At 42.4% G+C, this 15,284-nt stretch overlaps 2 protein-coding genes across 2 annotated transcripts in view; one reads left to right on the top strand and one right to left on the bottom strand.

Moving 5' to 3' along the window:
- zgc:153675 (uncharacterized protein LOC768179 homolog) overlaps positions 1–1,315 on the bottom strand; it is a 4,287-nt gene extending 2,972 nt beyond the window's left edge. Inside the window, exon 1 of the mRNA XM_037679734.1 lies at positions 1,090–1,315. Coding sequence (XP_037535662.1) covers positions 1,090–1,098 — 9 coding nt within the window. The 5' untranslated portion in view covers positions 1,099–1,315. The remainder of the gene's footprint in view (positions 1–1,089) is intronic.
- A 3,873-nt stretch (positions 1,316–5,188) lies between these two features.
- rbbp5 (retinoblastoma binding protein 5) lies at positions 5,189–14,173 on the top strand. The gene is made up of 14 exons (XM_037679733.1): positions 5,189–5,338; positions 6,145–6,170; positions 6,688–6,860; positions 7,207–7,347; positions 7,457–7,619; positions 7,855–7,964; positions 8,148–8,267; positions 8,760–8,913; positions 9,007–9,078; positions 9,211–9,328; positions 9,413–9,482; positions 9,846–10,081; positions 10,667–10,744; positions 13,921–14,173. Exons 1-14 carry the CDS (start codon positions 5,320–5,322, stop codon positions 13,971–13,973), a joined length of 1,533 nt encoding a protein of 510 aa, XP_037535661.1. The 5' UTR covers positions 5,189–5,319; the 3' UTR covers positions 13,974–14,173.
- The last annotated feature ends 1,111 nt before the right edge of the window (positions 14,174–15,284 follow it).

Genomic DNA, 15,284 nt, shown 5'->3' with positions numbered 1-15,284 from the left:
CCAAGAGGAGAACCAAGGAGAGTACCAAGAGGAGAACCAAGGGGAGACAATATGCTGGACTTCATGCAGGAGCTGTCAAATGTCTTTAGAACGTTGCAGAACCGTTCCTTTCGTCACAGTTCGGAGGAGTCTCTGTGACCCTCGTGTTTTCTGCTCCTGCATGGAGAACATATTTTTGTTAAGGAGTCCAACACGCAGCCGAGAAGGTTCTGCTGGTCAGAACTCACTCTGGGTTGGAGCAACGAGTTCAGCTGAAGTCGGCTCCTAAATGTGAAGCAGACTCGTGCCGCCTGGGAATTGGGTAATTCTGCGGCCGTTGGCTCAGATTCTTTCTGCATTTGAGCAGAAGAGGAAGATGAACGAGTCCTGCAGCGTGGAGCTGCAGATGTTTCCAAACTGGTTTATTTATTTATTCAAACTGGTTGATTCTAATAAGACAAAGAGTTTTATTGACTCCGCTGATCCTTCAGTGTTTCAACAACAACAAAGTTTGTGTTTAATAGGAACGTCGGCCATGACACTTTCCTACACTCACATTGAAACATTTTCTGTGATGAAAAGTTTGAGTTATGAGTTTATGACGTTTATTTGGTAAAACATAACTCGGAGTGAGAAGATCTGCAAACTGTTGCCAACATGCATTTTATAAACGTGAACTTTTAAAAGCACATTTTTAAACTTCACTGCTCTCAAAGGGTTTGTTTTGTGTCCAAAACTGCAAGTGTTTCCATTTTTTAGATTTTATTAATATAAAAATAACAGATTTTTCCCCAGAAATGTTGGAACTGGGAATAAAATTAGAGAAATGTTTTCCCAGACTTCCTGGATGCAGGACTTTAAATTCTGCTGTGGTGAAAACTTTGTGATTTTATTTAAGATGCGCTCTGAGGATTTATTCAACATTTATCATAAAAATTAAACTCCTTCCAGGTTGTTCTTCTGGAACCATCTCCAGACTTCCTGACTTTTTATCTTCTGGGTTTTAGATTTGAGGCAGAGCTTTTAGGACGTCCACATCATCTCGTGCACCTGAAAGTCACGTGCACGCGGGTAAGAGTTAAACTAGTCGAGACACACCTGAGTTCTTACCTTCACCATGATGTTTGTCCCTCCAACACACCTGAGAGAAACCTGAGCCTCCAGCAGCAGCCCCTGGCGTCAGTTCTTGTGTTCACAGACTTTTCTGTGTGGAAGTGAACGCAGCAGCTGCTGCGGGGTTTTCACGCGTCAGACCCGCAGGTTTTTAACTTCTTCTCCGCACTTTCTGCGGAGCCACTGCTCTGGTCCTCTGCTCTACAACAGCTTCTGCCGACGTGGCGCCTTGAGCACGCGCGCGCACACGCCAACACACACGCGGTCAAACAACAACGAGCCGCGCTTCCGTTACAGACCTTCAAAATAAAAGCTTACAAATCCACTGATTTTCCTCAACAACAACAACAAAAAAAAAAAGAAGCTTTCCTTAGATCATGATCAAAGCTTCATTTTATTTCAGGGTTCAGTTTGTGATTCTTCTGTTCTGCTGCACTTCCTGTTTGTAACAAGATTATTGTTTAAAACAAGTTTAATGTGTTAATCTTGTTATATTTTTCTACCTGGATTATTGAGCGTGCATCAGAACACCCATAAACTCTACGACTGTGAATTGTTTTTATTATAAAACACGTAGTTTATCATTTGTTCCTGTAGTTTTAGAAACAGCACCTGATGGTCTTTGGTTTTATTAGTAAAACAACAAAACGACAGACAAAAACAACATGTTCGTATCAATTTGAAACACGTTGGACGTCATGAAAAATAATTTTATAGCTCTTACACATCCACAGTGTCTACATTTTTATCATATCCATCATCTTTTACCCACTTCTTCCATTTTGGGTCACGGTGGTCGCCAGTGCCCAGGTCCAGCGGTCACTGTGCGAGGGGCGGGGGACACCTGGACAGGTCTCCAGTCCATCACAGGGACACACCGAGACAAACAACCATTCACACCTATGGACAATTTAGAGTTATCAGTCAGTCTGACATACATGTTTTTGGTCTGTGGGAGGAAACTGGAGCACCTGGAGAAAACCCACACAGCACGGAGAGAACATGCAAACTCCACACTGAAGGGCCCTGGACCGGGATTTGAACCGGGGACCTGCTCGCTGAGAGGCAGCAGCTCTACCAGTTGCGCCACCGTGCTGCGATTTTTTATTGTATCTGGTAGGAAATTTGAAATGAGACACTTTAATAATATCAATATTAAAAAATTAAAGAAAGTTAAAAGTTTCAACATTGTACCATAATGGACAAATCATTTGTGATGTGTTCATGCAAAAACAACATAATTGGAAACATAAATTGTTTTAATGAAACACTTAAAACATTATTTATCTTGTTTTCTTTGCATTGTACGTTTCAGATATAATAAAAAAAGAACAACAATATAAACAACACTTTTGTTTTTGCTCCAGTTTTTCATGAGCTGAACTCGAAGATCTAAAACTTCTTTATGTAAGACCTTCTTTCTAATATTGTTCACAGACTTGTGCACGTGTGTTAGTGAGCCCTTCTCCTTTGCTGAGATGATCCATCCACCTCTCAGGTGTGACATATCAAGATGCTGATTAGACATTATTGCACAGGTGAGCCTTAGGCTGACCACAATAAAAGGCCACTCTACAATGTGCAGTTTTAATGTTTGGAAATTAATATCATATGGTTAAAAAACGCATCACTTATATAATAAAAAGACTCAAGTTAAAAATCATTTACAAAACAGAACAAAGTTTGGGAAAAAAAATTGACATTCATAAACAAAAGTTTTACAAAGATAAACATGAATGACAACAAGCAAAATAAAATAAAAATATAGAAATTATTTTGCAGGCAAAATTTCTCAATAAAGTACAGAATTACATTTATAAATAAATACAGATAAAATAAAAAATAACTTTATTGAGACAATCAGCTGAATGGACATAGATCAACAGATCAGGGCCTCATCCTCAGTAACGAGGATGTTGCTTTGGTCATTCGTGGTGAAGAAAGAGCACAGTCAAAAGGCAAAGCTCAGGGTTTACTGGTCTGTTTATGCTCCCACTCTCACCTGTGGTCATGAGGTTTGGATCAAGAATAACGGAACCAGATCCTGGATCCAAGCAGCAGAAATGAGCTTCTTTCATAGGAGGGCTGGGCTCAGCCTGAGAGACAGGAGGAGGAGCTCCGTCCCCCGGGGGGAGCTCGGGGTAGAGAGGGCGTACAGGTAGTAGGCCCCAAGGCAGACCCAGAACTTGCTGGAAGGATTGTTAATCTTCTCTGGTCTGGGAACACCTTTGGATCCCCAAGATGAGCTGGAAAATGTCTCTGAGGTACCGAATCGGTCTCTGGGTGCTCCGGTTTCCTCCCACAGACCAAAAACATGTTAGGCTGACTGGTAACTCTAAACTGTCCCTAGGTGAGAGAGTGAATGTTTGTTTGTCTCATTTGTCTCTGTGTCCCTGTGATGGACTGGAGACCTGTCCAGAGTGTCCCCCACCTCTCACACAGTCACCCAGAAAGAAAGAAGTGGGTAAAGATGATGGGCGGGTGGATGGATGAACTTATGTGACAAAAAAAAACTTCAGATTTTAAAATTTTATTATGAAAACAATTATAAATTAAACAAACTATAACTTCTTGTATTCGTAAAATGAGCTTCACTGCTGTATACAGAATAAACATTTTTATTCATGAAATTCTATAAGAAACTAATTATAGTTAGATAATGTGTGGAAATTAAAGCAGCGATTATTCATTATGTTATTTTTCAACTCAGTTCAACTCAACCTTTATTTCTACAGGTTAGTCCCATTGAGCCTCGAGGACTCATTTACAAGAGAGACCTGTTTTTACTGTTGTCCGGTGAAAAGAAAAATCAAATTTCTAATTTAATTTCACAAAAACAACGTCTCAGTTTATTTGTTTTGAAAAGTTTCACTTTTTAATATCAGGTTTCTGGTTCACCTGATTTGGGCTTTTATTGTGAAAACAGGAAGTTACCTGAGGCCGTTGATGACGCTCGCGCTCCGGATGTTTCCCCGGATCCTGCATCAGCAGCAGAGACACGTCTCCGGGGTTTGAACTTCATAAAAAACATAAAGTCCAGCTGGTGTTTCTGAGACAGATGTGGCTTTAAGAACAAATTTAATGCAAATAATGACGTCATAATACAGACCAATGACAGGACAAGGATCAAGAAGAGTTTATTAAACAAATATTAAAAATAAACATTTTAACCAAGTACAAGAATCTGGATGAGTCTGTCTGTGGCCTGTATTCTTTGACCTTTGACCTGCTTACTGAGGACTACAGAAATTATGTTTCAGAGCATTGCACGGTCTGACCTGTGGGGTGAATTGTCTGCTGTCCTAAATATTTTCTGCTTTTGAATTTCAGAGTCAGAGTCAGAGTTTCTTTATTGTCATTCGCACCTCATGTGGTACATGTGGTGGAGCGAAATTATGTACACAGGGTCCCAGTTACATCCAACAATAAAATGTATAAGAAAAACAGTAATAACATCTAAGATATGAACTAAGAAAAACATCAACTAAATATACACTAAGCACTCATAACATAAAACATTGAACATCACCACAAACATGAACATGAGTCTGTGAGCAGATGTGCACGCATTTCTTTCTGTAGAACGACGGACATGACCTTTGACCCCTTCCAAACTGGCAGACAGTGACAGCTGCTTTTCTAAGGTCATTGCTGATGTCTTTCCGTCTTGGTGTTGTGTTACTGTGTGCTCCTCTGAATCCACACTGATGATCATTATCAGTGCATTTGTTCATCAGCTCCTGGCTGATATGTACCGTTCTTTTTTTTAACATTAAAACATATGAAAATAAAACAATACCACGTCGACGTTTCGTTTCGATTTTCGTCTGAGGTTTGATTTTAACTACTTAAAAAAAGACCTGGTGATTATTATTTTTAAACTTTACTTCCAAAGTGTGCAAAACTTTAGAACAGAAAAAGTTGTTCATACTAATTGATCATGACAAAGTTTACGGTAGTGTTTTTATTGTGTATAATACGTGAAATTTGTGTTTTTCGCAGCTACTTTTTTAAAATTCTATCTAAAGAAAAAGCGGAAATAAATATTTTCTAACCGGTTGCTTGTTTTTGGTTCAGGCACTTCTTCGGCCTCCATGTTTTGGGTCCTCACAGGCTCCATCAGCCTTCGATAGTTGCTGCAGATGTGAAGGAAAACGATAGAAAAATCTGTAAAATATTCTAAAAAATCAAGTAATTTTCAGACTTTGGACTCTTGGATATCCAGACATGAATCTAGAGCTGCTCGGTAAATACCAGAAGATAATTCATTTTTGCGTTTTTACTTCTCAGTTTACGTTCAGCGCTCAGGAACTTGTTATGGTTAGCATCCTGAGTTAGCATTAGCAGCTAAAATACGAGTTAATTCACTAAAATGTGGATTAGTGACAGTAAACGTGTTAAACTAAAGGTGCACACTGTTTTGATATTTTTTATAGTTATAAATGTTTATGGAAGTGAAACAAGATTTATTTAGCTTCCGTTAGCTTCTCAGTGATGTTAAAATAGAAACAGCCTGAATGTTTAATATATATTTTCTTTATGTTCCCTGTTTATAACCAGTTATTAAATAATAGTAACGCAGTTTGTTCATCAGATGATGAGCAGAAACTTTACTGTTAAAAAAAACACGTTTATTCTTAAATCATAATGGATAAAGCTAAAGATTGGTACTGTTGACTTCTCGATTTTAAAATGTAAACAATATTTTGCATATCTTTAAGCAGGTTTAATAATCAGGTTTAAAGTGAATCAAGTCTAGTTTTACAGCTTTCTAGTACTGGGCATAATTCCTGAGCCTTGTTCATATCATCAGTTTCCAAACAGTAATATTTTCAAGTGTTGATGTGTTTTTTGTTGTTTTATTTAACACTTAAATAACTTAAATATCATGTTCATATTTACACTGCATGTGTTGAGTTTATCATTGTGACATGTTACAGTTCTGTTTAATATCTTAGGATTTCTAAAATGCATTTTATACTTTCTAATTAGCTGCTTTTATATGACTGTTTACTTGTGGAAATGTATATATTTGTATCGTTTTTCTTTTAGAGTCGTTCGGGCAGAACTATCCAGAGGTAAGTCGCCAGCATTACCTACTAGGGGTGCACCGATAAATTGGCCCCGATTTCCTTAATTTAGGGAAATCGGCTGATACTTGCATGAGAAACCGATTTTACAGATTTTTTTCGTTTTAACAATTGTCTGAACGTCATTTATATTTCAGAGCACTACCTCATGACCAGTTAAAACAAGTTTGTATTGTTTCTAGGATATTGTTCAAGCGTATGTTTTTCAATAAAATAATACTGGAAAATTGAAGTTACGTTGTGACCTTATAACACCTGACAGTGTCGCTTATAAAACAAATGTGTATCGGCCAAAATAGGAATCAGCAGGTCAGACTTTTTAGAAATCAGTGATCGGCCAGAAAACTGCAATCGGTGCAGCCTATTACCTACATGTGATTTTGATGAGTAATTAAAATAGCTTTGGGTAATAAACACACATCACGTTCAGTTGGAGCCCCTGATTTTGGGAACGTTCTCTGTGTCTCATCAGAAATGTAAACTCTGTATTTGTGTCTGTGGACAGGAGGCAGATGGGACTCTGGACTGTATCAGCATGGCTCTCACCTGCACCTTCAACCGCTGGGGCACCCTCCTGGCTGTGGGGTGCAACGACGGCCGCATTGTCATCTGGGACTTCCTCACACGGGGAATCGCCAAAATTATCAGCGCACACATCCACCCAGTCTGCTCCTTATGGTAAGAAATGTTATTCAGTCTCTCACGTTCACACTTTAACTGTAACTCTTCGCAGTGATATTTGTAATCACAGTTTTTTAAAATACAACCAACAGTTAACTCTTTATTGCTTTCCATCCATCCCTCCCTCCTGGTGACCTTCTCACTGAGAGGCAGCAGCTCTGCCAACTGAGCCACCGTTTATTCCTTTTTGATACTTTATTTTAGCCATTAAAACATAATTATGTGATTCTTGTTCATAAGAGTTGTTTCTTAACTTGACATTGATTTTCAAACTGATTTGTTGGGACTGTTCAAATTTAGTGGCACATGACTGTTAAACGATTGTTTATATTTGTGTGTCCAGTTGGAGTCGAGACGGCCACAAGCTGGTGAGTGCTTCTACAGACAACATCGTCTCACAGTGGGACGTCCTGACTGGAGACTGTGACCAGAGGTTCCGCTTTCCCTCCCCCATCCTGAAACTGCAGTGTCATCCTAGAGACATGTGAGTGTCTCTGATAGTTGGATTTAACCAGAAAGAAGACCTCATGATAGTTTTTGTTTCAGACTCTGTCAAATATTTATCTTTTAAAGAAATTGTGTTTGTATTTCAGGGACAAGGTATTAGTGTGTCCCATGAAGTCAGCGCCGGTCCTGTTGACGCTGTCAGACTCCAAACATGTCATCCTGCCCGTAGACGATGACTCAGACTTAAACGTAGTGGCAGCTTTTGACCGGCGAGGAGAATATATTTACACCGGCAACGCCAAAGGAAAGGTCAGCAACTCTGACCGACAACTTCATATGAAAAATGTCACAATTTCCATGTTTGAGATGTTTGAAGTCGCTACCAAATGAAAAACGTGCACGCACAAAGTTAAACGTGCACGCACTAAGTTTGCAAGTGTCTTATGGGCGGTGCCTGATTTTCAAGTCCGTCTCCTCTTGAGCTCAGATTAGAAACGGGCAGCCTCATGATGTTTTGGTTGTTTCTCCTCTTCTGTTGTTGCAGATTCTGGTGTTGAACACAAACACTCAGGAGTTGGTGGCTTCGTTCAGAGTGACAACTGGCACCAGCAACACCACTGCCATCAAATCCATCGAGTTTGCACGCAAGGGCAGGTGAGATGGTGGAGATCTTCCTGTCTCAGAACCTAGACTGATGAAGATGATGTGGATTTCTCAGTTTGAGCTCTTGCGTGTTTGGAGTCGTCCGTAACCACAACGAGGGAGAAAACGTTCAGCTGAAAGATGCGTTTGACCTGAATCTTTGTTTTTGTCCTCTCGCCTTGTGTCTTCATGCAGCTGCTTCCTGATCAACACAGCAGACCGGATCATCAGGGTCTATGACGGCAGAGAAATCCTGACCTGTGGCCGAGATGGGGAACCAGAACCCATGCAGAAACTACAGGACCTGGTCAACAGGTACGTCTGCACGGGACGCTGTCAGACTACATGAAGTTTGTTGAGAATATTGTTGTTTTTTTTTATCAGTAATATTTATAATTTATGGATTTATCTTTAGGTTCAAGGTGACTTTATTGTCATTCGCATCACATGTGGTACATGAGGTGGAACGAAATTGTGTACTCAAGATCTCAGTTACACCCAAAAATAGCAAAAATATAAACTATAAAAAGGATCTAAGCTATACGCTAAACAAATAAATAAAACAATAATATAATATAAATAAAGTGTATTAAACTGCAGACAACTTTCAGAGAATTTTCATTTAGGAGAATCTGAGAAATTCTTCTGTTAAGGTTTTGCAGACAAGATTGACTTTTTGGGGGGTGGGGGGGACTGACGTGTTTATAGGAACATGTGGATTTTTCCTTTATATCATCTGAGTCCTGATGTTTCAGAGCTCATCTCTCTCCTGGTTTTGTGTCGACTTGGTGGGTTTTCTGTGACCAGGACTCCCTGGAAGCGCTGCTGCTTCTCGGGGGATGGCGAGTACATCGTGGCTGGTTCGGCCCGACAGCACGCCCTCTACATCTGGGAGAAGAGCATCGGGAACCTGGTGAAGATTCTGCACGGCACCAGAGGAGAGCTTCTCCTGGACGTTGCAGTAAGAATATCAGCAAACCAAAACTGTTGCATTAACACGTCTGTTGATGCCCTGAGAGGCTAACTTACTCCTCTCACCTTTAAATGATTCCAGTGGCACCCTGTTCGACCGATCATTGCCTCCATCTCCAGTGGAGTCGTGTCCATTTGGGCTCAGAACCAAGTAGTAAGTAGGCAATGAGCAAAAATGACATCACACAAAATCAAAAAAAGAAAACTGAACCTCAAACTTTGAGCTTTAATCTGAACCGATGTAGCTTTTTGTTAATTTTTACGCAAACTGTTTGGTTTTCTACAGGAAAACTGGAGCGCCTTCGCCCCAGACTTTAAAGAGCTGGATGAGAACGTGGAGTACGAGGAGCGGGAGTCTGAGTTCGACATTGAGGATGAGGATAAGAGCGAACCTGAGCAGACAGGTTGAACCACCGCCTGTTTTCTGTTTGACCTTCTCATGATTTCCCCTGAAGCCTCACAGATAAAAACCTGTGTTCACGCTGCAGGCGCAGACGCTGCAGAGGACGAGGAGGTGGACGTGACTTCTGTTGATCCTATTGTTGCTTTCTGCAGCAGGTGAGGACACATAAAAGCTACAAGAGAACAAACCTCCAAGTTCCACTTTGAGTCAGCAAAATCTTTAGTTAATACTTCTCAAAGCTGTGGTCAGGACCAACTTTGGGTCGGTCTGCAGAAATCAAATGACCTTTTAAACTGATGATTAATGGAGTATTCATGGATTAAACTTCTCAGTCACTGTGACGGATTAGTGTTGTTTTGAACGTGGTCTTAAGTCCTGCAGATTTAATGCAGGTAAATACACGATTAAACTTGACGTCTACTCTCCATGCTCCAACTGCTGCTTCAGCAGAGATTAAATCAAATTAAGTTATATTATATTATATTATAAGTGGGCCTCTTCCATGTTTGTTCCTGCAGTGATGAGGAGTTGGAGGACAACAAGGCCCTGCTGTACCTGCCCATCGCCCCCGAGGTCGAAGACCCGGAGGAGAACCCCTTCGGTCCTCCACCGGACACCTCGGTCCAGCCCGGTGCTACGGAGGACGCGTCGGCCGGCGGCGACAAGAAGCAGCGGCAGCCTTCGTCTGAGGGGGGTCCAGCCAAGAAGAAGGCCCGGACCACCAACATCGAGCTGCAGGGGGTGCCCAGCGACGGTGAGACCACATCTGAACAACAGAACTGCCCTCAGGTTTTATATCTGGGGCCCAGAGCGACACAGGTTCTCTGATGTTGGCTGTAAAAATGTTACACGTTGCCATGGAAACGCTGCGATTGAGAGCGCCGCTTAGACGAAACCATAAAAAGACGTTGAACTCGCTGTAGTTTTCATGTCAGGCCACTAGTTGGCGCTGTGATCTTTGTGTTTTGCTCATCTGGAGCATGAAAGGCTTGTTTGGACTGACGAGGAGGCGGAGTTACTTTAAATGATTAATCTAAAAAAGATGAGAGGAAATGTAAACTTACCTGGCGCTCCTGCTTCCAGGTAAGTAAAATGATTCCAGGAGTTTAAAAAAGGTCCACGTTGAGTCCTGGATTAAAACGTCAGAGAATCCGTGTCGACGGCTGAAACGTTCGGATTCAGATTAAAAATGGCGTCGTGGAAACGGGTCCTGATGCTGATCAGAACTTTCAGTTCTCCTCGGGAATCCTTTTTTCAGACAGAAACTTAAATCATGTCCTCTTTATTCTGTTAAACTTTAATGTTCAGTACCTCTGCGCCTTGTCCTCTCTGTTCTCAGAAGTGCACCCCCTGCTGGGCGTGAAGGGGGACAGCAAGTCCAAGAAGAAGACCGCAGGCCGGCCCAAAGGCTCCAAAGGTAAAGACAAAGACTTCTCCTTCAAGCCTAAACCCTACAGGCGCGATCGGCCCTCCTTCCCTGTGGTGCCCGACGCCCTGGGCAGCTCTGGTCTGGGAGGAGGAGGATTAATAGGAGCAGGAGGAGGAGGAGGAGGAGGGATGAAGGGCAGGGCAGAGGGGGCCTTGGCCACAGGTAAGAACTCCACCACCCCTGCTGCTGCTGAGTGTGGGAGCGCTGCTGTCTGGTTTCCAAACACCCCATCCCTACTGCTTCCAGCCCCCCCACCCTGAACCACACAGACCCGCCTGCCGTAAAGCCACAGTCAGGAGGGCAGAGTGGGTTTGATCACAGTTGGACCCGGTCCAGTCAGAACTCCAGACTTGTGGTCTCATAAACGACAGGTTCAGACAGGAGGTGTTTCCGTCTCAGCAGGACGATAAAAACATCTAGAAGTGTTCAGACGGTGCCGTCAGCTGATCAGAACCAGGATTCATTCAACTTTTATTGTTCCTGAGAGCTGCACGGTGGCTTCCAGGCAAAATACTCACATCGCTCATCTTTTAGAAGCGCTGGGCGGTACGACCAAAGTCTTCTATCACGGTATTTTAAACAATCGTACCAGTATCACGTGTTTGACTGTGTGTTAAGCACAGTTTGTACTGGTTGAGGGGAATGACGCCCCACACGCTCAGGTCCACACAAATGTTATTCCAGAAGTAGTTTTCAGGGCAGCGTCATTAATGAATTGAAGGAATCACGTGGACTGTTGCAGTGAAATATAGAATTTTTTATTGAACTTTAAAAATAAAAAAAGTAAAAGCTATTATTCTTAAACCTGAACTATCTTCAGAAGGTCCAAATCTGATCTGAGCTGAGGTGGTGGAACAAATTGGTCGCTGTAACTCGGCAGTTCGCCGTCGTTTGATTAACATCCGAGCTTTTAAAGCCGAAGTACTTCCCCACAACAGAAACCGTCTGTTTAGGCGTCGGTTCTTGTTGAGCATCACCCTCGGCCGTGAGATCTGCCGCAGCTCCGTACTTTGTGTCCGTCTCCACACGCCCAGCGCCTCCGACACTCGCTTTGTGCTGCTCTGTTTCCTGCCTGCGCGTTCAGCGGCGCAGCAAGGAAAAGGGTCCCCCGTGAAACAGTTTATTGGTGAGCGCGGTGTTCCGAACGTTGTTCAGGCTAATTAAACGGGTGTGCAGGTTTACGGAAAGTTCATATAACAAAAATAACACCCGGTTTTGGGAGGAACCAGCATACCACCCAGCTCTATTTAGAAAGAAGAAGAAAGGATCCTCGCAGTCCTGCGGCTTCAGATTTGAAGATCTGTCACGTCTGCAACCCGTCTCAAGAACGGGAACCGTCCGAGGCTGCAGCCCCGAGCGTCACGTCCAGAAACGGCACTGATCAGAGAGAAAACGGGTCCTAATCAGCCGGTCTTCGTTTCTAAAGTGTTCCCCTGGAGATTCAATCATAAAGCGCCTCAATGCTCACAGCGCCTCCGACACTAGCTTTGTGCTGCTCTCCTCAATCATAAAGGAGGCAACAAATTAATGTGCACGGCCAAAAGTTCACCAGTTTTTCACAAATGTCTTGCAGCTTTGAGTCCGAGTCACGTCCAGCGAGTCTGATCAGAGAACACGAAGATGTTTTTACAGTCGCTGCGTTTAGTTTGTACAACAAATCATCAAAAATGTGCTCAGAGCTCACGGACGTCCTGTGAGGCGCACACACCGACCGGACTGTGGCTTTTTATCAGCAGAACCTCTGCCAGCTGCAGCTCGGTTCTGATTGACCCGGTCTTTAGAGCTGGTGGTTCCGGGCTGCGGTGTGCAGACGTGTTCCGGTGGACTCGGCGCAGCTCGTTTCCTGCGGGCGAGCTGATGGGTCCACTTCCTGCTTGGCCTTTGCCCCTCCTGCTCCCACTGCCGCCTCGCTCCGCAGGCTTTTTGTGTGACTCTGCTGTGGTGCTGCTCTGGTTCTGTCTCAGTGTTGGGTTCTGTGTGGATGTGGAAGTTCTGTTCACTCGGAGTTTCTGTCCCTCATCGGGAACGTCAGAATCATTTCAGGTTTTTAATGATTTATTGGAACCGTTCTTGAATCTGCAACAAACGACTTCAATGTTTTAAAAAAAACGAGATTTTCTCTGATTCACACAGGGTCAAATATTTACATACACCCATTAATATGCTGTTAATGTTCCTCAGCAGGTCCCACCTGGACCTGGACCTGGACCTCAGGCTTTTAGTCTCTCCTTCTTCTGGTAGAGCTCATTTAAACCGGTTGGTTTTCTGGTTTCAGACCCGGATTTTATTCAGAGAACCGGGTCACGGCTTTGGGGAGAACCAAAGGAGCCAAACGCTAACCTGATTCATTTGATCTAAAACCAGCTCTGATTCTTCCATCCACTTTGTCCCACAGCATGATGCTCCCACCACCGTGCCTGACAGCTGGTTCAGTGCTCTCAGGTCTGGAAGTCTCACCTGGGCTCCTCCAAATGTCCCTCTTGTCTTTGTGTCCCAGTAGCTCAGCTTTGTCTCGTCTGACCGTCAAACTTTTCTCCTGAAGACATTTGTCCTCATGGACAGCTGCAGGTTTTTTAGCTTCTTTCTGGGTCCTCTCAGTCTAAGGGAATGTAATACTAGTTTCACTGTGGACAGGGACACTAGTGGACAGGGACACTAGAGGACAAAGACTCTGGTGTTCCAGCAGGATCCGGTTCATGGCAGGCTTCAGTTCTTGGGTTGTTCCTGGACCAACAAGGACTCTTTAGTCTGTCCACTGAGGGCTGTAAAACTTTTTCATGTGGACTAAGAGAAGCTACCGGCTGCAGTCAATCATGATCGCCGACAGGAAGCTACCAGGCCTTTTCAAATTAAAAGACCTCCTCTGTATTTCAACATGTATGTATATTTTAGACCCTGTGTGCTTCAGAGCTCATCTGTCGTGAAATGAAACTTTTTTTTTTTAACTGTTGAAGTTGAATAAAAACAAAGTAATCTGACATTCATGGTCGTGAAACTGTCGATGTGGCTGCTTCCTCAGAGTTCTGCTCCAAACTCGACTGCAGCGTTTGTGTTTCGATTGTTTCAGCCTCAACAGATAAATAACAGTTTGTATTGGTTCCTGCAGGCGTGTTGTAGGCATGTTGCAGGCGGGTTTCACTGCTCGTTTTGTTCTCTTCCTGCAGGGAGTCTCGTCTCACAGTTGTACAAACAGCACGAGCTCGGAGGGATGGACTGACCGTAAGCTCCAACAGACCCACGCCTTCCTGTTGTGTACAGATTCTCCTTCCTGCAGACCGTTTCCTCCTCCAGTCGGAGCGCGACGAGCCCCTGGGCTGGACCAGACAGGAAGCGTGCACTCCGTCTGTCGGGCCTGTCATGTATAGAACACCCCCCCACCCTTAGTGTGTCGTTCTCGTCCTGTTTTTCTACATTAAAGCGTCGTGATTTTTTAATAACGAGTGCATGTTGTCTCTGATCAGATCTCCTCCTCACTCCGAGTCTGGACTCAGTGAAACGACTTTAAATCAAAACGTTTTACAGAAACTGATTCTGTTCAACAAGACGAGGCTCATCGGTCTTCTGTTGGGCACGGCAGAGGTTCTGTCATGGTTGGGGGCGTGTGTTTGTCCAACACTTATACATTTAAAAAGTTTCATTGTGGAGCTAAGTCCAGTTCTTCTGCAGAAATCTCACATAAATTAATTAAAAATAATTAAATTCTAAATTAATTAAAAATAAATGAATTTAAGAAACACTCTTCTAATCAGTGAGTCCAAACTGGATTAAAGATCAGTTAAATGAAACGATAAACTTTGATGCTGTAAAAATGATACATTTTATTTATATAACAGTAAAAATAAAAAGTTGTATTTATAACTTGTTTCTTATATTAAAATATATTTTGTTCAGTTTGTTACGGACAAACCAGCCTGGATGCAGCAGGTTCAGCATCTTTGATTAAATTAGTAAAATTCACACAGTTCACTGTCGGAGGGAGCGACCAAAATAAAATAAAATCAGTTTTTATGTTACAGTTTTTGTTAATTTGAGGCTTTTAATGAGAAACTGGAAACCTAAACAATCAAAATTGGGCCCTGAACTTGTATAAATCACAGAACCTTCATCGTGTTTAAGTTCTGCTTGTACAAGTTTAACAAAAGTACAAATTAGAAATATTACATCATCATCTGTTCAAACAAGTGAAACCCGTTACTTCTTCTTGTCTGTGGCTCAGAAGATGAAACGATGTGAAGAGTGACTGATTTATTAACACAAATAATAATAAAATAAGAAAAAAGGTTTGAAAGCTCAGTCATCCAGGTACATAAATCACAAAAAAGTTAAATCGTGCCATCTGGACTGATTATTTTTGGGAAGAAACATTTAATCTGAAAGACATCAGTCTGAGGCCTGCCTCCAAGGTCTGTTTATATGTGTGTGTGTGTGTGTGTGTGTGTATATATATATATATACACGTATATATATGTGTGTGTATATATATATATACACGTGTATATATATGTGTGTGTGTGTATATATATATATA

Source organism: Nematolebias whitei, chromosome 7 (genome assembly GCF_014905685.2).
Source record: "Nematolebias whitei isolate Nwh7 chromosome 7, NemWhi1, whole genome shotgun sequence".
In the NCBI taxonomy this organism is placed as follows: domain Eukaryota; kingdom Metazoa; phylum Chordata; class Actinopteri; order Cyprinodontiformes; family Rivulidae; genus Nematolebias; species Nematolebias whitei.
This window is presented reverse-complemented; position numbering and strand designations above follow the sequence as displayed.